At 48.0% G+C, this 24,808-nt stretch overlaps 1 protein-coding gene across 1 annotated transcript in view; it reads left to right on the forward strand.

Moving 5' to 3' along the window:
* CALN1 (calneuron 1) overlaps positions 1–24,808 on the forward strand; it is a 535,507-nt gene that overhangs the window by 253,567 nt on the left and 257,132 nt on the right. Inside the window, exon 3 of the mRNA XM_003416548.4 lies at positions 15,948–16,091. Coding sequence (XP_003416596.1) covers positions 15,948–16,091 — 144 coding nt within the window. The remainder of the gene's footprint in view (positions 1–15,947; positions 16,092–24,808) is intronic.

Raw genomic sequence — 24,808 nt, forward strand, 5'->3', positions numbered from 1 at the left:
TTGTTCTAAGAGCTTTCCCTGGCTAGGGAGTGGGTAAAAATAATAATAATAAAAAAAAACAGTTGCTGTTGAATCGATTCAACTCATGGTAACCCCATGTGTGTCAGGGTAGACCTGTGTTCCCTAGGGCTTTCAGAAGCAGATCACCAGGCCCTTCTTCTGAGGCACCCTGGTGAGTTCAAACCACCAACGTTTTGGTTAGTAGCCAAGCACTTAACCATTTGTACCAGCCCGTACCAACTGCCATTGAGTCGATGCCGATTCACAGCGACCCTATAGGACGGAGTAGAACTGCCGCGTATTGTTTCCAAGGCTGTCATCTTTATGGGAGCAGACTGCCACCTTAGGAGTGGTTAATGATGTGATAAGCAAATGTGATATTTCTGTGGGGCTTTTGTGTGAAGGGCCCCACTATGTGTGCTCTTTTGCTGTCCTTCTTCTACCCCTTTTCCCTGTGTCATGTAAGGATGGGTTGGTGGTGGGCATCCTAGCATCCCTCTTCACCAGGTGATATCCAGAAGCCTCTGGGTCACCCAGTGGGTCATGAGCAGAACTCCAGATCGACTCGGATCAGGCCCTGGCTTGTCTTGAGCGTGTTCTTTGGTCTGTACTTCGTCTTCTCAGTCAGCACGGACTGATAGAATTCAGACAAGACTGTGTTGCCTTTAAAAGTAATTTGCTCTTCATTAAAAAATGAACTGCACAAGCAAATGAACAAACCTCTTGTTTTCTTGGATCTAATAGTTGGTATTCGGTTGTAAGTGTTTTCCTTCTTCCAGCCCAGGAGAGATTCCAGAGGTCAGGGAAAATAATGAGTTCCAGAATAATCCTCTAGGAGGATAAAAGGAAAAATCTGAGTCCTAGCCGCTCAGCTTCCCTCGGCATCTCTAAGCTACAGTTCAGTGTTGAAGGAATTCTTCGACTCCAGTCCCACCGCAGGCTCACTGTTGGCCCCCAGCTTTCCATGCTCAGACGTCCTGTTTGCTGTTGTAAGTGTGTCTCCTGGGACCCGGTTCCCAGCACCTGACATGTAGTAGGTGCCCAGGAAATATTTCTTGAACTGAAATGAATTAAATAATCCAAAGATGAATTTAGTTAGCTTCAAGAGAGGATTCTGAAGGCCTCAGGGAAGGATAGGGTGGTGGGAGCCATGTCTGAGAGGCCCTCTCCCATCCCTTAATTCACATTTTCCCTGTGTTTTTTCTGGGACTTGGAGTCTGTCCGTCCGGCCTCAGTATCAGTGCCAGCTCCACCAGAAGATTTTATTTTCTCAGATGCAAATTAGTCTCTCATCTCAGGATATTAACACTTACAGCTTAGGAACAGTGCGACTTAATGAAGAAATCATCGTATTGATTATGACCATGTTGTTCACAGACGAATTCCACTCAATTTGCCCCTCACTCAGTATTGCCTCATGTGCCAAATGATGTGATTCCTGCTTGCTTCCTTCAGCAAGTTGCCTAATTTTCTCTGAGATGGTGCTGGTTGCCGTGTGAGAAATGGCTACCGTCTGGGAAGGCTCCAGGCTTCTCACCACAAAGCCGTCCATGATGTTGCTGAGTTTCACGGGCCACGAGAGATGGTCCTTCTTAGAATAAACTACAAAGTCTCTGGGTGGTGCAGATGGTTCAGCACAGAACTACTAGGTTTGAATCCACCCAGAGGCTCCTGGAAGACAGGACTGGTGACCTGCTTCCAAAAGATTACAGCCTTGAAAATCCTAGGTACACACATGGAATCACCATGATTCAGAACTGACCCAGCGACAACTATGTAGTTACAAACAGGGATAAAAGACAGTGTCCTGCCGTGGAGACGGTCCGGGCCTGGAAGTCAGGAGAGCAGCCTACTCCCCACTCAAAGCCCTCTTTCTCCCTTGTCAGGGGACCTCCCCTCAGCCTTTTCTCCCTTACCTCCATTCACTGCTTGGCTCGTCCATGTGCGGGGTAGGGTGTTCCTGGGACCCCCTCTGGGAAACACTTACAGTCCTGTGATTACCCTGCAAGTCTTTATTAGGCAGAAGCAGAATTGCCTACCTGCCATTGACGCCTCCCTTTTGGAATCAACTGGATCTTGAACTTGAGGAACTAGAGACTAAGTGATAGCTGGATGAAGTGTCTCGCAGGAGACTGGGTTTCTGTGCGTGAAACTGAGGTGAAGTGGAGGATGGCAATCATGGTCCCGCCTTTTAGGAAGGCAGCTTGGCAATTCATATTAAACACCTTAAAAATGTTCCTGCTCTTGGAATGTGTGGCTAATTATCTCCACGAATAACTGCCTCCTTTGCCATGAGACCAGAAGAACTGGATGGTGCCAGGCTGCCATTGCTGAACGTGTTTGATCAAAGGTTCTGTAGAAGAACCCTGATCAAAAGGGAGAAAATGCAGAACAGAGTTCCAAATTCTTATGTAATCCAGGCTTTCTGGAGCCATGGAGGCTGGATGAACCCCTATAACTATTGTCCTGAGATAATCCTTAAACCAAAAATATCCCCTGAAGTCTTCTTTAAACCATAGTTCAGCTTAACTAGTAAAGAACGTCTGTCTTGATGTGAAAATGACATGTGGAGGCCTCTGACCTCCTCTGACTTCACAAGGGGAAGGGAGAATCAAGATCAACAGCCTGAGGCTGATTCCTATAAGATGGGGATCAGACATGCCTCTTCTCTCCCCCGTCTTTCCCAATTCCGACACCTCCTGTCCCTCCCACGGCACTCCCTACTTCTCTGCTGAGTTTGATAATTCACTGCAGTGGGCCTACAGAACTCACAGACAGTACACGATTATGGGGTTTATTAGGGAAGCAACAGGTTACAGTTGAGGTTGAGGAATGCTCAGGATACAGTTCTCCCATCAGGACAGCCTCTTCTCATCTGTGCCCACAGGCACGCCTCTCTCTGGCCCCTTGGCCTCTGCTCTGCTCAGGCAGGTGTTACAAAGCTCTTCTAACTCTGCTGATAAGTGCCCAGAGGCACCCACTCCGCCGGTAAGCCTGCTACCCGAAGGCATTCGGCTTTCTCGCTCTGTGGGCGAAGCCTACCATGCCATCTCCTGCCAGTCTCTCCTGCCACCATTTCTCTGCCTCCTCTTCTCACCGTCTTCAGTGTTACAGCTCTCTCTCCCTGTCTTTCGGTCTCCTGGTTCCAGGAGCTTCTCAGTGCAGGGATCCTGGGTCCAGAAGACACACTCCACTCTTGGCTCTTCTTTGGTGTTGGTGAGATTCTCTCCTTCCTGCCTCCAGGATGGCTCCTTTTAAGCCTAGTGGAATGGCAAAACTGACCAATCCATTTGTTAGGGTTCCATAGACCTTATTTGTATGGTCCCATCCAATCCCTTGTTTGGGAATTACAAGACCAACTGTGAGAAAGGCCTCACAAAAGTGATCCGTTGCACCGCCCTTGAGCATTGTGTTCTTTTTAAGAACTATCTGTATGGGATCGAGTTGACAATGACAACTCGAAAGATTAGATAAGAAACTTAGGGGCGGTAGGTTTAGGTTAATGGGGGAGGAGCAGCCAGAAAAGGAGGGCGAGAATGGTTGTACAACTTGAAGAATGTAGTCAATGTCACTGAATCAGACATGTAGAAAGTATTGAATCAGTGTGTGTTCTGCTATGTATATTCTCAACAACGACAACAAAAAGTAAAACAAATTATTTTTTAAAAAGTTCCTGCTCTTGACCTCGTAATTCCACTCCTAGGAAATCATCTTAAGGAAATGACCATCAAAATACATGAAGATTCATGCACAAAGCTGTTCTTTTGCAGTATTATTTAAAATTGGCAGTTATTTAAATATTCAGTCACTTTTTTTTTTTTTAAGTGTCTGGTGGGAATCCCTGGGTGGTACAGATGGTTAAGGGACTCAGCTGCTAACAGAAAGGCTGGAGATTCAAGTTCACCCAGACGCACCTCAGAAGAAAGGCCTGGCAATCTACTTCTGAAAAATCAGCCATTGAAAACCCTCTGGAGCACAGTTCTACTGTGACACACAAGGGGTCGCCCCTGTCAGAACTGCCCCGATGACAACTGGTTTGAGGAGTCTGGTGAAATCAATTTTGCTGTAGCCGTATTATGGAACATTATATAGGCATCAAAAATAGCGGTTGGACGAGTAGTTAACATGTGGAAAATTGAAAATGATAGTGTGTTAAGTGAAATAAAAATGACATAAAGAGAGCATGATCTTAATTAAAAATATCTGTATAGAAAAAAGTTTGGAATAAAACGCCCTAATGTGTTAGCAATGGTTATTGCAGACTGGTCAATTATAAGTAATTTTTTTCTTTATACATTTTTGCGATTTTTTCATATAGGATCCCTGGTGGTGCAGTGGTTAAGAGCTCGGCCGCTAACCAGAAGGTCAGCGGTTTGAATCCACCAGCTGCTCCTTGGAAACCCTACGGGGCAGTTCTACTCTGTCCTGGAGGGTTGCTATGAGTCAGGATTGATTCGACAGCAACAGGGTTTGTTTTTGTTTTTTTTTCATAAGAAGCGTGTTTTTGTTAACTGCCTTTGAGTTGGTTCCCGGCTCGTGATAACACCATGTCTTGCAGAGTAGAACTGCTCCATTGGGTTTTCTTGGTTGTAATTTTTATGTAAACAGGGCTTTCTTCCGTGGAGTCTCTGTGAGGGTTCGAACCACCAGTCTTTAGGTTAGCAGCTGATTGCAAACTGTTTGTGCCACCCAGGTTCTGTAATGAGCAGGCTGTTCTTGTTGTATGCTGTTGAGTCGACTCTGACTCATAGCGACTGTCTTAGTCACCTGGCGCTGCTATAACAGAAATACCACGAGTGGATGGCTTTAACAAAGAGAAATGTAAGCTAAAAGTCCAAATTCAGGGCATCAGCTCCAGGGGATGGGTTTCTCTCTCTGTTGGCTCTGGATCAAGATTCCTTGTCAGTCTTCCCCTGGTCGAGGAGCTCCTCAGGCGCAGGGACCCCAGGGCCTAAAGGACGTGGTCTGCTCCTGGTGCTGCTTTCTTGGTGGTATGAGGTCTCCAACTCTCTGCTTACTTCCGTTTCCTTTTTATCTCTTGAGAGATAAAAGGTGGTGCAGGCCACACCCCAGTGAAACTCCCTCTACATTGGATCAGGAATGTGACCTGGATAAGGGTGTTACAATCCCACCTGAAGCCTCTTTAAAGTAAAATTACAACCACAAAATTGAAGACAGCCACACAATACTGGAAATCATGGCCTGGCCAAATTGATACGCACATTTTTGGGGGGACATAATTCAGTCTATGACAGCGAACCTCTAGGATAAGGTAGAACTGCCCCGTAGGGTTTCCAGAGGTGTAATCTTTACAGATTGCCAGGTCTTTCTCCCATGGAATGGCTGGTACCACTGACCTGTTGGTTAGCAGCGGAGCACTTAACTGTTGCACCACTAGGGCTCCTTATAATAATAAGCATAGATTAATTTATAACCTGAAAAATGGAACATGTCCTGGGCAGGTCCCATCTGACCTTCTTAGGGGCAGACCCTTCCTGACCCTCCTCAGGTACGGCTGCCCCCCTAACCCCTTGCCCAGTTGGGTCCAGAGCCCTCAAGGTGAAGAGAACTACAGCTAGACGCTGCCTTTTGCTGTCCTCACCCATCGCCTGCCCAGAGGGGTCAGCACCCATAGAGACGCTTCTGGGATTCTCACTCTCATGCATTTTCCGATCTAATTTAATGGTTCTCCTTTCAGCTCTGCCTGAAGCAGCCAGCCAGCCGCCCTGCACCCCTGGCCAGACGGGCTTTCATCGTTAGTTTCTGCTCTAATTTGCTTAGTTCTTTGATGATTGGGGAATTTTCCATTAGCCTTAACCTACCTGGCATGCTACCTATTTGGCACGCTACCTACTGGCACGCTAAAATCAATCCAGCTTAACCTGCCTGGGTGTAAAATTTGGGGACAGATTAACTCCATTCTAGCTCCTAAACCCTTAGTAATGTCCCCAGCTTTCCAGTTGCTTTGTACCACCTTAGCTTAGGAAATAAATGATTATTTTTCATGGCCTGGGATACTTATTTAGTCTTCGCCAGTATGGTTTCACCCCCTAATAAGTTACTGACATGTTTGTCTTTCAGGATGGAGTTGACTAGCTTTTTAATTAAAGGTGTGATTTAGACTATCTGATAATGAAAAAGGCCGGGGAGTGGGGGTGGGCACCTGAGATAGATAATCTGAGCATCATATCACGTTGAGCATTGGCCTTTGAACTGTTTTTCCAACACCGCTCCCCAGGGTTAACAGAGCTGATCCTTTGGCAAGATGGGGGGCTGTTCAAGGAGAGTCTGGGGCCATGGAACAGAGAGAAGGTTACAGACTTACAAGAGCCCTATTTAACACTGGCTTCTGCCCTTCTTAACTGGATTCTGTCCATAGATCAAAGATACAGTGACTCGCAAACCAAACCAAAACAGTTGCCATCGAGTCAATTCCAATTTCCAACTCATGGCGGCCCCAGGTGTGTCAGAGTAGAACTGTGCTCCATGGGGTTTTCAGGGCTGCAACCTTTTGGTAGCAGATTGCCAGGCCTTTCTTCTGAGGTGCCTCTGGATGGGTTCAACTGCCAACCTTTCAGTTAGTAGCCCAGCGTTTAACTGTTTGCACCATGCGGGGACTCCACGCAGACAAGTCCGTGTGGCGATCAGTCAAAGGTTTATCCTTACAGTGGTGCTTTCATGGAGGGATGGTCACTATTGCCAGCTGTGTCCTTCTACAGGGCACCTCCAAACAGGGGCCCTCACCTTCAGTTGAGGGGCCCAGAGCATATCAGCTGTGCCCTTCCTTTCACTTGCTGGTGCTGTACCTTTTGCTGGAATGCCCTCACTTCTGTGTTTCCTCCAATTCTAAGCCTTTTTCAGCCTCTCTGAAATCTAACCTCCTCCCTGTATATTTTCACCATGTTTTCTATTTCACTTTTCTCTCTTCTAGCTCCTGCAGTCATTGTCTTTTTGTCCTCAGCTAAGTTTTAAGTTCTTTAATATTGTTAGGTGCTGTTGAGTTGCTCTGACTCACAGTCACCCATGTACAACAGAATGAAGCATTGCCTGGTCCTCATTAGTGTGGCCATTGTGTATTTTGAGTGTCTTCCAACCTAGGGTGCTCATCTTCCAACACTGTATTGGACAATCTTCTGTTATGATCCGTAGGGTTTTCATTGGCTAATTTTCACAAGTAGATGGCTAGGCCTTTCTGCCTAATCTGTCTTAGCCTGGAAACTGCTGAGACCTGCCCAGCATGGGTGATCCTGCTGGTGTTTGAAATACTGGTGGCGTAGCTTCCAGCATCACAGCAACGTGCAAGCCACCGCAGAACGACAAACTGACAGATGGGTTAAGTCCTTAAAGCCTCCTAAAATCCTTTGTGAAACAGGACACCATTTATACAAACACATAAATAAGTAGATACCACACAACGCACATACAGGAAGTGCCTTAGGGTTGTGTCCTACTCATGCTTTCACTCTTTGTGTCCTGGCTGGTGTCCACACACGTCTGAGCCTCCAGTGGAAGCGCAGAAAAGGAGCACTTGTAGGACTAAATGCAGCCACATCTCAGTTCACAAATGCTACCACTGAGGATGCCTTAATCCTTTTAAAAATATGCCAAGAAAAAAAAAAAAAGTGGATGAAAAAAGTGAATTATGCAGAGCAGGGCCACTGGGCCTCCTGCCCTCTCCATCTATGTGGCCAGGCCCCAAGCCAACCCTGTGAAATATGGGACCGTCTCCCCAGCCTCCTCTTCCCAGGACACTCCCCCTCCTTCTGGAGAGCCCTGACCCTCTGTGGGCTCCCCCGAGCTCTCACCTCCGGGCTGCATAATTATAAGACCAATTATTGTATTAGTGGGCTAGTGGATTCTGATTAAATCGGCATTCACACTAAAACCCACGTAGGGTTGGGCCAGGATTTTGTGTGCAGTCACAGCCCCTTTGTCCCTCCATTTCCGTTGTAATACTGCATCCCACGTCACCTTTCTCTCAACTCCAGCAGCAGGTTTCCAGCTGCTCGCTAGACATGGCCACCTGGGTGTCACTCAGGTGCCTGTGCTCAGTGTGGCTCCAGGCCACTTCCCTTCCCTCCCCGAAAGCCCGAGAGACTTCCCGAATCCTCTCTCAGCAAATGTCATCACCACTTACCACATCACATGGCTTCAGCGTGGCCTTCCAGTCCTCTCTCCCAGAACCCCACACCTAAGCCCTCCCGAAGCGCTGTCTACTCGGTCTCAGACTGTCTCCTGGACCTGGCTCCTTCCCTCCATGTTATCACAACTGGATCAATAAGCAACATCATGATAAACAGAGAAAAGACTGAAGGTGTCAAGGATTTCATTTTACTTGGATCCACCCATCCAGGTAAGCAGCAATCAAGAAATCAAAAGACGCATTGCCTTGGGCAAATCTGCTGCCAAAGACCTCTTTACAGTGTTAAAAAGCAAAGATGTCATTTTGAGGACTAAGGTTTGCCTACCCAAGCCATGATATTTTCAATCTCCTCATATGCATGGGAAAGCGGGACAAAGAATAAGGAAGACTGAATTATGGTATTAGTGAAGAATATCGAATATACCATGGACTGCCAGAAGAAAGAACAACTCTGTCTTGGAGGAAGTACATCCAGAGCGCTCCTTAGAAGCGAGTATGGTGAGACTTGGTCTCATGTACTTTGGACACGCCATCAGGAGGGACCAATCGCTGGAGAACGACATCATGCTTGGTAAAGAAGAGGGTCAGTGAAAAAGAGAAAGACCCTCAACGAGGTGGACTGACGCAGTGGCTGCAACAATGGGCTCAAACATGGCAACGGTCGTGAGGCCAGCACAGGACCGGGCAGTGTTTTGTTCTGTTGTACATGGGGTCACTATGAGTCTGAACCGACTCAACAGCTCCTAACGACAGCAACACTGAATTTCCGCTGCTTCTTCAAAGCCAGCACACTAAGCAGTTAAGCCAGTTCCCGCTGAGTCGATTCCTGCTCATGCCAATTGCGTGGGTGTCAGCGTCGATCTGCGCACCGTAGTTTTCAGTGGCTGATTTTTGAACAGTAGATCACCAGGCCTTTCTTCTGAGGCACCTCTCTCTGAGTGGATTCCGACCTCCAACCTTTTGGTTAGCAGCCGAGCACATTAACCATCTGCACCACGCAGGGACTCCTAGCCAGTAATGGCCTGATTGGTGCCTGGAGGTGACCTGCAGCACTCTGTCTGGGTGGTCTGAGAAACGCACCTGTTTCAGATGAGAGCTCTGCCTTCACTGTTGGTCCTGCCTGAATTGGTGGAGTCCTTATGGAGCCATCACGGGCTGAGGCCAGGTTCTCTCAGGACCCTGAGTCTGGCTGTAGATGAAACCAGTGCTGGCTGCAGACATTTCTGAGAAAAAGTTCCTGGCGTAATGAGAAGTAGCTCCTGTGGACTGTAGAACAGGGTCTTTTCTATCCAAGGTCTCACTTGGCTCCAGACCATCTACGGCACTGCAAGGAACAGAGGCACAGATCCCTGTGGAAACGCACCCTTTGATTCTGGAAGATTCCACACGCAGAGAATGAAGTCCTTCTTTCAGAAGTCTTACTGTGCCTTCTTTCATACCTCACCCAGTGACGACTGGACAGGCTCCCGTCACCATTCCAGACACCCCTTCTGGGGCCCCGGAGGTACCTGGGAGGTGGCAGGATTGCTGCGCTGGGGCCTTGTGTGCATATGTCCGGTGAGACTGGTTTAAAAACCGAAGCACGGCGAGCTCGAGTCACCCTGGAACACAGGAGACTTGAGCCCAGAGAGGAATAATGTTCAGTCTTAGTTCCTTTGTGCTGCTGTAACAGAAATACCACAAGTGGGTGACTTTAAAGAAAGAAATTTATTTTCTCACAGTCCAGGAGGGCAGAAATCTGAATTCAGGGTGCCGGCTCTAGGGCGACTCTCTCTGGTGGCTCTGGGGGAAGACCCTTCTGCGCTTCTGTAGCCCGGCACTCCTCGGTTCCTCGGTGATCGTCACGTGGCATCTGTCTTCCCCGTTTGTGCTTCCTTCTGTGTCTAACCTGCTATTATAACTAAGACGTGATTAGGTTTAGAACACACCCTGCACTGCTATGGCCTCGTTAACATAACACAAAGGCCCCTAGTGATGCAGTTTATACTCGACTGCTAACCTAAAGACTGCTGGTCTGAACCCACCCAGTAGTACCACAGAAGAAAGAGCTGGCAACCTGCTTCTGTTAAGACTACAACCAAGAAAACCCTATACAACTCAGGTCTACTCTGTACCATAAGGGGTTGCTGTTAGTCGAGTTGACAGCAACTAACAACAACAACATAATAAAGACAACCCTGTTTCCAGATAGGATTGCATTCAGTGAATACGGGTCAGGATTTCAACACATATCTTGGAGGGACACAATTAAATCCCTAACATCCAATGAACCCCAGACTCAGTCTGCGGTCCCACTGCCTGAGGCTGGGCATCTCGCCCAGCCCCTGGCGCCAGAAGCAGCCACTGTGGCCCGAGGCAGAGAAGGCCTGCCTGCTCCGGTGTCTTTCCTGGCTTTATGGGCATAGTTCTCACACCCTGTTCTGCTATGAAAAATAAAACGAGGCCCACAGCACACGTCTCTCCCGGACTATGAGCCCCGTTTCCTTCTAATAAGCTTCCGCTTTGCCTGGACTTTCCCGACCCTCGAAAGATGGAGTCTCCAGAGGCTTCATTATGGATTTCAAGTTTTGTACTTTTTTTCCCCCTTCTCTGCTGTTTTGAAAAAAAATGAAGTTAGTGAGCTTTGTCCGCCTCTGCAGACACGGGAAGTTTCCCGACCTGGGAGCTGTCATTGGGTACTGTCGTGTCGGCTCCGGCCCGTGGTGACCCCACGTGACACAGTAGAACTGCCCCATAGGGTGTTCGAGGCTGGAATCTTTACGGGAACAGATCACCAGGTCTTTGTTCCGAGGAGCCACTGATGGGTTCAAACCATGGACCTTTCAGTTAGCGGCCAAGTGGTTAACCGTTTTGCCACCAGGGATCCTTACCTGGGAGCTAGGACCTAGATATTCCATGCAAACAGAGACAGATGGATGGCTTTGTTCTGCTCACCTGGGGCCACAGAACACAGAACGTTGGGAGGAGGACCAGCCCAGCCCATTTTCCAGATGGGGAAGTTGAGGCTGAGGGAGAAGCCTGGCAAGGTCTCAAGGCTGGGACCAGAGCCTCAGGGACTCAGCCGTGGTATTTTCAATGTGAAAACTGGACAAAGAATAAAGAAGACAGAGTTATGGTGTTGGTGAAGAATATTGAATGTACCATGGACTGCCAGAAGAACGAACAACTCTGTCTTGGAAGAAGTACAGCCAGAACGCTCCTCAGAAGCCGCTGCCTCCTGCCCTTCCGTCTGAGGACCCTGAGCCGACTGTGTGTGGCCGTGGTCTCTGCTCCCGTGTCCTTGAGTACTGTGCTCCTTGGCTGCAGGGTGAGCAGCCCGTGTCTCAGACCCTTTGGGACTGGCTGGGAGAACAGATGGCTGCCTTAGATTTGTAGTCTGGGCTTGTTTTAATACAGGAAAATCTAAAAAATTCAGACAAACCCCTTGATTCAGGATTCAGGCTGGACGGAAATTTGCTTCTCTGCTGTCAATGGAAAAAAAAACAGACGGGGGTTTTGAATGACAGATTAATAGGGCAGGTAATAGAAGGCAGGCTTCCTGTACTTCCCTTAAACGCGTTAACGGCATCCACAGATCCGAAGAAAGGAAAGCTGGAAAGGACCTTGGGGATCACCATGGCCAGCCCAGCTCATTTGACACATGAGCAAACTGAGGCCCCTGGCGTTGGCTGGGCACCCAATTGGCTATTATGCCTGGCCCGGAGCCGAGGGTCCCAACGTGCAGGCTGAGCTTCTCTTAGCTGGAGCCCACTTCTGTTCAGAGAGCATTCGACATGCTGAATTCATATGGATAATGAATTTGCTGGTGATACATGATCCGTATCTATTCCAGACCCACCACCCTCTCTCAACAGCCGGCTACCTAGCATGTCCCCTGGGCTGTGAGTGGTGAACAGAGGTGGATGAAACGCACAAGGAGCTTGCAGCTCAGTGGGAAAGCCAGATTTGTACCCCAATCACTGTGTTTCAAGACAGGGGATGCTAGGTGCAGTGTGGGAGGGACACGTGAACTGCTGAATGGTCAGAAAGGGAGATGACTTTGGCTGTGGTGAACAGAGACATTTCTGTGGAGTAGGGCACCTGACTTGACCTTGAAGGATGCTACCCCTTCTTTCCCTCCAGCTTCTCCCATTTGTAATGGAAATGTCTACCTGCGTCTGTCCCACCATTGTACTTTGGAAGCAGATAATCTGTAGTCTAGATCTCACAGGTTCACAGGTGAAGAGGAATTTTTTTTGTATAGAATACACCCATATTTGATTTAAATGATTCAGAAGATGAGATTTGGGGCTTGGGATTGATTTCAGACTTTTGGGATGATGTGATAGGGTAAATGTGTTTTGTTTATGGGACGGACATGAATTTTGGGGTCCAAAAGGTGGAATGTTATGGATTGAATTGTATCCTCCCAAAATATGTGTTGTAAATCCTGTTATATCTATGGTTGTAACCCTGTTTGGGAATAGGACTTTTTGTTATGTTAATGAGGTTGTATTAATGTAGGGTGTCTCTTAAGTCAATCTCTTTTGAGGCATAAAACAGCAGATTAAGAAAGCAGCCAAAAAAAAAAAAAACAGAGATGGCGCAAGTTAGATACCATGTCACGTGAGAACTCAGGGCACCAAGAAACAGAAACTGAAAAGAGACAAGGCTTTCCCCTAGAGCCAACAGAGAGAAAGCCTTCCCCTAGAGCCGGTGCCCTGAATTTGGTCTTCTAGTCTCCTAAACTGAGAGAACACATTTCTGTTTGTTAAAGCTACCCACTTGGGGTGTTTCTGTTATAGCAGCAGTAGGTAACTAAGACAGACTTCCCTTAAGAGAAAGGGAAGGTGTCTTGAATGGAAGTACTGGCTTGAGATAGTGTAGTAGGCTAGATGTTGTTGTTAACTGCCGTTGAATTGGTCCCCAACTCATGGAGACCCCGTGTACAATGGAATCAAACCATTGAGATCCATAGGGTTTTCATTAGCTGGTTATGAGAAGTAGATTGCTAGGCCTTCCTTCCTAGTCTGTCTTAGCCTGGAAGCTCGTCTGAAACCTGCTCATGATCATAGCAACCTACAACCCTCCACTGACAAACAGGTGGTGGCTGTGCGTGAGGGACGTTGGCCAGGAATCGAACCCTCGTCTCCTGCAATGGAAGGCGGAACTCTACCACTGAACTGCCACTGCTCCCTTGGCTGAATAATGGCCCCCAAAGATACCAGGTCCTGATCCCCGGAACCTATAAATGTTACCGTGGAAAAGGGGTCTTTGAAAATGTGATTAAGGATCTCGAGGTGGGGAGATTATTTTGAATTATCTGGATGGGCCCTAAGTGCAATCACAAGGGTCTTTGTAAGCAGGAAGGAGAGTGAGATTCCACACTGACAAGACAGGAGGAAACAGTGTGACCATGGAGGCAGGGCTTGCAGTGGCTCTGTTTGCAGCCAAGGAATGACAGCAGCCACTGGAAGCTACAGGAGGCAAGGAACCGATTCTTCCCTAGAGCCTCCAGAGGGCGTGTGGCCCTGCCTACACCTTGATTTTGGCCCAAACCTGTTGCCGTCGAGTTGATTCTGACTCATAGCGACTCTATAGGCCAGAGTAGCAGCAGCTGATGGATTCCAACTGCCGACCTTTGGGTTAGCGGCCGAGTGCTTAACCACTGCACCACAGTGATACTCATTTTGGACTTGCTGGCTTCCAGAACTGTGAGAGAATAAGGTTCTACTGTTTTAGCCCCCCAAACCCCACCCCTAGTTTATGGTAGTTTGGTACGGCAGCCACGGGAAACTAATACACAGAGGAAAGTGGAGAGCCTGTTTGGAAAATGCTGTGTAGTTCAAGGTGTATTTGCCACAAATTTAGTCAGACACTTAGAGAGGTAATAAGAAATAAGAATAGGCACTGGGTGGGGGCCAAGTGTCTTGTATTATTAGTTTGAAGAGTTATCAAAAATTTCCTGTGTGTGGGACAGGAAAGCTGGTAATAGGTTGAGAAGGGAGAATGTTGACATGTTGTGGGGCTGTTAACCAACGTCATAGAACAATGTGTGTACTAACTGTTTAATGAGAAGCTGGTTGTACATCTATAGTACAGTAAAAATAAAGTTATATTCTAAGACAAAATACCCCCCCAGAAAGTTCTAGATTTAGATAGTGGCGATGGTTGTACAACTCTGAGTGTGCGACTGAATTGCATACTTTAAAAGGGTGACTTTTATGGTATGTGAATTATATTTCAATAAAAATGTTATTTAAAAACAAAAAAGTTTCCCATGTGTGTCTTGCCTTCCCCGGTTGAGGATAGGGCTTTGGATGAGAACTACGTGCCCGGTGCCTCATCTTTTCTTTCTCTGTGGTGCTTACCACTGTGTCCCTCAGGTAAGATGTCACTGATGCCTGTTGAATGGCAGGATGAACGTTGGCAGCTGCCACAGCTGGACTTGCACCGAACTGGGTTTGTGGATGAAAAGTCATTGCTGGTCTAGGTCTGCAGCTTCCATATGACTCCAAGTCTCTTATTTCCAGACCATGGTCTCCAACTTCCCATCTCTCGTCTCGCAGGGCTGTGACGGGTAGGAAACCCTCAGCCAGGCCAGGGCTAACAAGCCCGTGGGCTCTGGAGGTCGTGGCTCTGGGTGGAGTTCCCAGCCACTCTGGTCTGGGAAAAAAGGGCGGGAGAACGCCTACGGAGCAAAATGGATCTTTTCGATAGCAAAGTCAAGTTCTCCGCCACCCGAGAGAGAGTTATTAAAGATGCTGCACAGGCTTTTCTGACACTCTTATTGATCCGAGGTTGTTTATAGCCCCGAAACAACTGTAAATTAGAGAACTGAAATAAAAGCAGCAGGATACTTAGTGCCTATTCTCCTGTGTCGGCAGCTCCCGCAGCAGCAGGGACTGAAGTAGAAGTCTGCAGAGGGAATCTCATTCTCCTTTGCTGCAAATGGCTGGAGTCATGAGGCCGTTTTCTTCTCACAGCTGGAAACCTCATCCTCGTCCTTGATCAGACAGGGTCCTTGGCTAATGCGATTTTCTGCCGAGACCAATGCCTAATTGTGTGTCTACCGCCGTGTTTAAAGATGCTCACGGCCAGTTACCTCCTCCTTCTACAGCTATTTTTCTTTCTTCCTTTTTCTGCTCTTTTCTTCTTCCTTTCCCTTCCTACCCAGCCCTATTCTTTCCTTCCTTTTCCTTTTCTCCCCTTTCTTTTTTTTTGTTTCACTTTTGGCTTCTCTTTCATCTGATTAAGGAGTCCCTGGGTGGCGCACATGGTTAAGCACTGGACAACTAACCAGGAGGTTGGCAGTGTGAATTCACCTAGAGGTGCCGTGGAAGAAAGGCCCGGAGATCTCCTTCCTAAGGTCACAGCCAGTGAAAACTCTATGAAGCACAGTTCTACTGTGAAACACACAGGGTTGCCACCAGTCAGAGTACACTGGATGACAGCTGGTTTGGGTTTCGTTTTTATCCGACTAAGGGCTGTAGCACACTGCTATTCGTAAGGCAGTTAGGAGTCATCAGTAGTGGACCAATCAAAAACCAGTGCCGTCCAGTTGAGTCCAACTCGTGGTGACTCTGTGTGTCAGCGTAGAACTGTGCTGCATAGAGTTTTCAATGGCTGATTTTTCAAAAGTAGATTGCCAGGCCTTTCCTCTGAGGTACCTCTGGGTAGACCTGAATCTCCAACCTTTCTGTTAGCAGGTGAGCGCATTAACAGTTTACACCACCCATGGACACCTATCAGTAGACAGTCACCAATAATAGTGCAGTAAGCCAACCCACATGACCACTGGACTTTCTCTGCTTCCCCCTTATAGAAATCCGCGAGGCCTTTCGAGTTCTGGACCGCGACGGGAACGGCTTCATCTCCAAGCAGGAGCTGGGCATGGCCATGCGTTCTCTGGGGTACATGCCGAGCGAGGTGGAGCTGGCCATCATCATGCAACGCCTGGACATGGACGGTAAGCCCAGCCCGCGACTCAGCAGGGAGGCCTGCATGCGGAGTCAAAAGACGTGGGTTCAAGACTTAGTTACACTCGAGGGATGGAGCCTTGGACGAGAGGAGCACTTTCCAAACAGCATTCTGCGACCCTCGAGTGGACTGTACCGACAGTGCTGGAGCTGCTGCGGGGCGGGGTGGGGGGTGAAAAGGGGGGCCTGGCTGGTGCAGCCCTTGCCTCCCGTCTTTTCCCAGCCAATGCAGCTCCTTTTTCTTCTTTTTAAGACAGCTTTATTGAGATAGAATTCACGTATCACACAATTCACCCATTTAAAGTGCACAGTTCATCGACCTTTAGTATACTTACAGATTTTTGCAACCATTCCCATCATTTTAGAGCGTTTTCCTCAGCCTTTAAAGAAACCCTGAGCTCTTAATTGTCGTGTACCAGCCCTTCCCCTCCAGCCCCGGGCAACCGCTTTCCTTCTCTGTAGATTGGCCTTTTCTGGACATTTCATGGAAACCCTGGTGGCGTAGTGGTTAAGTGCTACGGCTGGTAACCAAAGGGTCTGCAGTTCGAATCCGCCAGGTGCTCCTTGCAAACTCTAGGGGGCAGTTCTACTCTGTCCTATAGGGTTGCTATGAGTTGGAATCAACTCGACGGCACTGGGTTTGGTTTTTGGTTTTGGACATTTCATATAAACGGAATCATACAGTATGTGCTTCTTTACGACTGGCTCCTTTCACTCAGTGTGACGTTTCCAAACCTTACCCGTGTTGTAGCACGTATCAGTACTTCGTTTCTTTTTATTGCCAAATAATACCCCATTGTATGGATATACCAGTTGCCTTTGAGTCAATTCTGACTCGTGGTGACCCCAGGTGTGTCGGGGTAGAATTGCTTCCATGAAATTTTTAATGACTGATTTCTTCTTGGAAATAGATTGCCAAGCCTTTCTTCCACAGCACCTCTGGGCGGACCTGAACAGCCAACCATTAGCTTAGCTACTGAGTGCGTTAACATTTGCACCACTCAGGGGTTCCAATGTATGGCTGTAACAGCTCCTTTTTTGTCTGTTTTACGTAGTGGGTTTCTGCATACCGCCTCATTGGGGAAAAGGGTTTCACTGCTTTTAAAATGTTCTGAAAAACTACTGCATTAGGTAATCTTTAATGCTCTTTCCTGCTCCAAAACCCTCATAATCCATCCCAAACCAGTTAAGCGTGAAGTATAGATCAAGTAAAAAGAACCAGGAGGTGGGGCTGGAAAGTCTTTTTGGAGGAACAGACAAAGGTGGTGGTGGGGAGATGTTTGCCTGGCCTGCAGGCTAGTTTGGAGAATGTGACTCTCTCCTGTTATCTTGCTGGAAAGGATGGTGATAAGGGTGACCCCGTGTTGAGTGAACCCCGGCAGCAGACACCGAGTGCATCTGTAGACAGCTATTTCCTTGTCCACGAGACAGATGCTCTGTCCGGGGTGTTCAGTGGTCCCAGCCTTGTCCTTCCAACTCTGATTGATTGTGGCTCATGGTGCCATCACAGACCCGGTTTGACCTTGCTTTGTATTTTAGAGGTGTTTCTGAAAAGCCACAACAAAACACCCATTCTGTAGCAAGCTCTCTCTCCTCTTGACTTCCATCATCATTTCAGACATACATATCCAGAAAGAAAGTCTCTCCCTTAAGATGTTAAACGTCTGAATAGGGAACTAAGAAGTTTTCATGCTTTTGATCTCCTCCCACAGTTCCTCTAATAAAACTTAGCCGAACAGACTAAGAGCAAGTGGAATTAGAAAACATGCAGTATGAGAGAGCAGAGGATGTTGTGGGGAGGCAAGAGGTCTTGGTGGTTGAGGGGCAGAATCCTTGCCTTCCATGTGGGAGACCCAGGTTCAATTCCCAGCTATTGCCCCTCATATACAGCCACCACCCGTCTGCCAGTGGAGGCTTGTGTGTAGCTAGGGTGTCGCACAGGTTTCAGCAGAGCTTCCAGACTAAGGTGGAGTAGGAAGAAAGGCTTGGCAATCTACTTCTGGAAATCAGCCAATGAAGGCCCTATGGATCACAATGGACCAGTCTGCCGCTGATTGTGGGGAGGACGCAGGACCAGGCAGGGTTTCGTTCCACGGTGTATCCGGTTGCTATGAGTTGGGGACCGACTTGACAGCAGCTAACATTGTGGGGAGAGTTGGACCTATGAGATTTAGGGATTTTCATCAAAGCCTGTCCCCATTCTTTGCATATTCGTTCACTGGACAGGGGAGATTTCTGTATTATTTGCAAGCCCGCCCCTTTTCCGCGGGAGCTTGGAGCCCCCTGGAGAACCGCATGGTGACGTTGCTGAGGGTGTGCACCAGGACTCAGGTAGAAGCTCCATCCATGGACGCACCTTCAGAGATTTTGAATTTCACCAGTTTATTGGCAACTTGTCGAACTCAGTTACCGGTGCCGAAGGCAGCACATGCAAGCACAGCGTGTAGAGAATTTCTGTTTCGGTTCCTTTAACAAAGCCCTGGAGATTCAGCTGCATCAGCGGTAGCCCGTCAGGTGGTCTTTAGCTGCCGTGGAGTTGGCCCCCGATTCATGGCAACCCCATGCACAACGGAACAAAACGCCGGGTAGTCCTACACCACCCCCGTGATCAGTGTGGATGGGACCGTTGTGACCCATAGGGCTTTCCTTGGCTGGTTCTTTGGAAGTAGATAGACCGCCCGGCCTTTCTTCCTACGCCAGCTTAGTCTGGAAGCTCCACTGTAACCTATTCAGCGTCGTAGCAACACGCAAGCCTCCACCAATGGATGGGCTGTGGCTGTGCGTGAGATGCATTGGCCGAGACGCGAACCTGGGTCTCCTGCATGGAAAGTGAGAATTCTCCCACTGAGCCGTCAATGTCCCCCAACCCATCAGGTAAAACCCATTTACTTATTTTTGAAGTGCTGCTTCCTTGAAGTTTCATTTTGTTGCCTACAAAATATTTACAACACAGAGAACATTGAAGGGGATGCAGCAATGGGGGCAGGAACAATTGCTCTCCCTGATTATTGAAAGTGTGGATGCAGCTAAGTGCCAGTTTCCCCCTCGAGGCTGGAATGCTCGCTGTTAGTGTCCTGTGAAGATGCTGGTACGTGAAATTTCCAGGGCACCAGGGTCTGGGTCTGGATGGGTTGGGCATTTTTCTGAGCTCAGGCAATGGCCTACCAGTGGCCTTCTCTTAAAGGGGCCTTTTGAGCTGTTCTGGTAAAATAAAAAAAAATCATGTTCTAATTATATCCTTCCTTGCTAGCTTCTGTAACTGGGGACCCTCCGTAGAGATTCGGTCCTACCTAATTAAGTTTCTCTTTGGAGTGAAACGTGGAGAGGCAGAGATTTTTATAGGGATGAGGCCAATAAAAAGAGGGGTGTTTGGAGCAGGGCTTAGGATCCTTAGCTCTACGAAGACTCGGCCTTCTGGCCCACAGACCGTGGTACCTGGGGGCCACAGGAGAGGTGGGGCTGTATCCCTCCCAGCTGGGCTTGTTGGGAGCAGTCCTGGTCCGCACACGGCCCTTTTCCCTCTGGGCTCCCTGGGCGGTTTGCCCAATGGTGAGGTCATCCTCTGCACAAGGCCCAGCTAGAATTAGCCTGACTGTGTCTGTGCAGCCCAAGTCGGCACATGAGGCTTTCATTAGGGGCACTGCCGGCTGCACGTGTAACAGTAACCTGCCTGGATTAGGGCGCTCGCCTGGGTTTCCTACACCCGGGCTCTGCGGGAGCCAGACAATCCCTGCTTGTGTGTGGACCTCATTTTCCAGAGGACGCAATGGAAGATAGGCAGTGGGGTCTGGAATTGTTCTCCTGGCCCAGGGCCAGTTTGCCCTCAGTGCTGGAACTGACTCTGTGTGTGTGTGTGTGTGTGTGTGTGCACGTATGTGTACATGTGTGCATGTCTTACATGGTTACACGCAGTTAAATACAAACAAAGAACCAAAACTCCGCCCAATGTGCAGAGCTTCTTCTTTGACTTGTTACTGCAGAGGTTCTCTCTTGGAACCCTCTGTCGCTTCCACCTCTCCTTCCTGCTCACAGAAGTCCCCGGCTGGAGCACACGAGCTCGTCTACTAACTGAAAGTTTGGTGGTTTGAACCCACCCAGAAGCTCACTGGAAGACAGGGCTGGCAATCTGCTTCTGACAAGTCACAGCCAGGAACACCCTGTGGAGCACAGCTCTACTCTGCACACATGGGGTGGCCGTGAGGCAGAACCGACTTGACGGCACCTGGGTTTTTCTTTTTAACTATTGTGTGTTCACTATTTTATTTCTTTTCCACCGGCCTCTGCAGCTAAGGTGGCTTTTCTCTTGCACCTGTTGGGGCCAGGGCTCACTTTTCCTGGATGCTCTCACCAGATCTCTCCTCAGCCCAGACCCTGGAAGCCTGCGGCCCTTCTCTTCCAGGCTCCTTAAGAAATTCTAGTGCTCTGAGACATCCATCCAAGTCATGACTCAGCTTCTCTGCGCCATAATTCTAGTTATGTGTCATCCTCTGAACAACTGGGGAAATAGTCACTGAAATAATCATCTCCAACCAGGCTGAGAACGGCTGCTTGAGCGTCACAGTGGCCTCTGCCACCCACCCCCCCCCCGGCCCCATCAGCTCTGTGGTCCCCCGAGCAGCTGCTGGGCCCCCAGAGCATCCGACGTCCTTCACTGGGGAGGCGGTTTGGGCGTCTTCAGGACCCGGGGACATTGTGGACTGCTGTCCGCGTTTCTAGTGGCTTCATCCACTGTGCCACTGTGGTCATCTTCAAGGAATGCAGCTAGCTTTGCTTTGAAACGATCAGACCAGGAGATATTCTCAGCGACCCGTGGCCCTTGCATGGACCCCCCACGCGTCCTAATGCGATCCTCTCCCCCTCTAAGCTGCCCCCACCTCTCCTGAACTTGAAGAACAAAAGTCCCTCCTTGGAACAAATGTGAACTATGTTCCCTTCCTCCATTTTCCTTCTAGTCCCCAAACACGCAGAATCTCGTGATATTCCATCAAATTTGACTTCCGAGATTAGTTCTTTTTTTCTCAACTGGCTAGTAGTTTTCTGCCTGGAGGTGGTTTTGATTCTATTGAGTTCAGCTCAGAAAGGATTTATCTGGTGTCCATTATGGGTGTACTTGCTTATTTCTGTGGTTGGAACAATTCAGTTATTGTTCATGAGACTAACAGCTCAGCTGGTAAGAACAAAATTGCGGCCAGAGTCACATGAGAGACAGTTAGCAGTGCACCCATTGTCCGTCCGCGTGTCCACATAATCCCTCTTCAACCGTCCAGTCATTGAAAGTACTAAGCCTTGGTTTATTAGTCGTGTTAATATGACTTTCCTGTTTCCTTTTGTGACCTCTTGGAAGACAGGAAAGGTCTATGCTCACTCCCACTTCATATTCAAGTGTGTCTGAGTTCCGATCTGGACGCTTTGGAACTCGCATCAGGTCTGTTTTGTGAGATGTTGTTGTTACTTCCTGTCGAATCGGCTTCTACTCATAGCGACCTTATGTATACCAGAATGAAACATTGCCTGGTCCTGTGCCGTCTTTGCAATCATTGCTATATTTGAGTCCACTGTTGTGGCTGTCCATCTCATGGAGGGCGGACCCTCTACTTTACCAAACACGATGTCCTTTTCTAGCAATTGGTTTTTCCTGATGACACGTCCAGTATATGTCAAAGTCTTGCCATCCTTGCTTCTAAGGAACATTCTGGTTGTATTTCTTTTAAGACTGATTTGTTCATTCTTTTGGCAGTCTACGGTGTAGTCAATATTCCTTGCCAACACTGCAGTTCTGTGAGACAGAATACACAATTCTCTCCTGCGTGCCAGGGAAGATGCTCACCGCAGACTATCTGGAATGGATCCACCCGGTGAGGGGTGAAAGAAGTGGATTTTTTTAGCCTACAGCAGAGGTTTGCAAATCTGACTGCACAGTAGAAACACACAGGAGCTTGTTAGAAAAACATGTATGGAGTCAGAGCCTCCAGGGATGGAGCCTAGAAGCCTGGACTGTGAACAAGCTCACAGTTATTGTGCAGCAAACTGCCCATTGACATGATTTGGGGACCTTTGGTTTAAAAACAAAATCTTTGGCCTGAAGAGAAATCTTCAAGCTTGTGCAGTACTTGTATGTACTTCAGTCAGTGACCTGTGAAGGACTGAGCACAAGATAAATGCCTGGAAAGAGGATGTCTCAGTTATCCGGTGCTGCTGTAACAGAAATACCGTAAGTGGGTGGCTCCAAAGAACAGAAACTTATTTCCTCACAGTTGCAGGAGGCTGGTGTCTATTCCTTGTAGGGAGTCCTAGGTAGGGGCGGATCCGAAGGGCAGGGTAAGCACGGTGCTTTACCTTGCGTACCAGATCATTGTAGTGAACAATTTCACTTTTTTTTTTAACCATGCAAAGGATTCTGCTTCTAGGTCTGGCTGGCATCTGTCTGTCTCCCAGCCCCACAGCACCTTCCTACAGAATCAAAGCCTCTTTTCGAAGTTGCAGTCCCTGACAGGGGCGGATGACCCGGTAGGCAAGATAAGCACAGTCTTGCTTGTGCTTACCTTGCTTATTGGATAATCTGCCCCTAATCCTGGGCTTGTAGATGATCCTCTCATGACATCCCTCTTCCCCTGTACATGCATGCTTCTGTATCTAATCTGCTTTTTTTTGAACTCAGAAGTGACTAGGTTTAGGACCCACCCTTCTATTATATGACCTCATTAATGTAACAAAAGAAACCCCTATTTCCAAACAGGGTCACACCCACAGGTACAAGGTCCAGGACTTCCATACATATTTTAGGGAGGACATAGTTTAATCCATAACATTCACTAAGCAATTCTTTCCTCTATATTATACCAGAAAAGGCCTACCATCTCAATCTTATTGACAGTTGGCCACATTGAATCCAAGTTTCTGTCAATGACCAAACTATTAGGATCTCTCCCAGCTACTCAAGCCAATATATTAAAAACAGAATTTCTGCTATGTGTGCTCATTTCAATAAGGGCAGCTTCGTCAAATATTATATGCTGTCTTTCCTGGTCTAGCACCCTAGGATCCGTTGCTACATCTGTCCCCCAAGCTTATATTGATATAAATTGGCAAATCTATTGGAGAATAGAAGCCCTGGTGGCACAATGGTTAAGAGCTCCACTGCTAGCCAAAAGGCCGGCAGTTCGAATCCACCAGCCTCTGCCTGGAAACTCTATGGGGCAGTTCTACTCTGTCCTATAGGGTCCCTATGAGTTGGAATCGACTTGATGGTAATGGGTTATGGGTGGGAGAATAGCTTCTTTCTCTCATATCAAACTTGATTTTTTCTTCCTAGTATATGCTGATCTGATTCTAGTTACGGGGTTAGATGTAATGAGGCATGGTGGGAGTAGACCTTAAAGACACAGGCACAGTCCTGAAAGGGGGCTGAGCGTAGCAATGTGATTATCACCTGTTTTCACGGTCTTCAAGCTGATCTTGCCCAGCTTTGGGGAGAGAGCAGAAAGCATACCAGGGAGATAGAGGGACCCCATTTTCTCAGCTTCATATGACTTCACTCAGATGTTCTATTCAAAGTTTCACGGTTTTACTCGTTTCTGACCAGTGCCTAAATTTCATATAAGAGACCTGATGAGAATTGATGAGGCTATGATTTCTATTTATAATTAAAAAACAAGACAATTAAATATAGGGATCTTCCCTGCAGTTAAAAGAAATGGGTGGTTGTTTTAGAGCATGTAGAAGGGGTCTACTCTGTAACACACAGGGCTGCCAAGAGTAGGAATTGACTCGATGGCAACGAATTTGGGTTTTGTAGAGGCACTCTAGTTCTCTGTGATTGGAGGGGTCAATTTGAAGCTCTAACCTTGTTTTTTCTGTAAAGGGCGTCAGAAGCTGCCATTCCACCCCAAAGTTTTGGCAGTCATCACTGCTACCATAAAGGCCAACTTAAGGAGCCACTTGGATCTTCGGAAGCCTTACTTTCAATGAGCACCTTATCCCAAGAAACCACCCAGACCCCAAATGCACTGCTGTCACGTCCATCCCAACTCAGAGCAAACATATGGGACAGGGTAGAGCTGCCCCATAGGGTTTCCAAGACTGTAAGTCCTTATGGAAGCAGGCTGCCAGATCTTTCTTCCTGGGAGCAGCTGGTGAGTTGGAACCGCTAACCTTGCGGGTAGCAGCTGAGGGCTTTAACCACTGCACCGCCAGGGTTCCTTCAAGAAACCACAGGTGACATTTAATTAATCATGGTGCTGATACATGCTGTACGTACCAGTATCCCATTTCCTATTGGCAAGGGGGTCAGCACCGCACTTAAGTTCAGAAAAGCAAGCCAAGCTCAAAACCCCACTTAGGAAGTTTGTTTCCTTCCTGGTACCAAGTACTGTGTCATCTGGAAAACAGAAACCATGCTAGATTCTTCCAAGTAAGATTACTATGTCAAAGATAAAAACAAAATACAGAAAAAACCAAACCCATTGCCTTCGAGTGGATTCTGACTCGTGGCAACCCTGTGTGTTACAGAGTAGAACTGCTCCATAGCGTTTTCTTGGCTGTAATCTTTATGAAGGAGCCCTGGTGGTGTAGTGGGTAAGAGTTACGGCTGCTAACCGAAAGGTCGGTAGTTCAAGTCTGCCAGCTGCTCCTTAGAAGCCCTGTGGGGCAGTTCTACTCTGTCCTGTAGGCTCCCTGTGAGTCAGGACCAACTCAGTGGCACCCAACA

Source organism: Loxodonta africana, chromosome 12 (assembly GCF_030014295.1).
Source record: "Loxodonta africana isolate mLoxAfr1 chromosome 12, mLoxAfr1.hap2, whole genome shotgun sequence".
Classification (NCBI taxonomy): domain Eukaryota; kingdom Metazoa; phylum Chordata; class Mammalia; order Proboscidea; family Elephantidae; genus Loxodonta; species Loxodonta africana.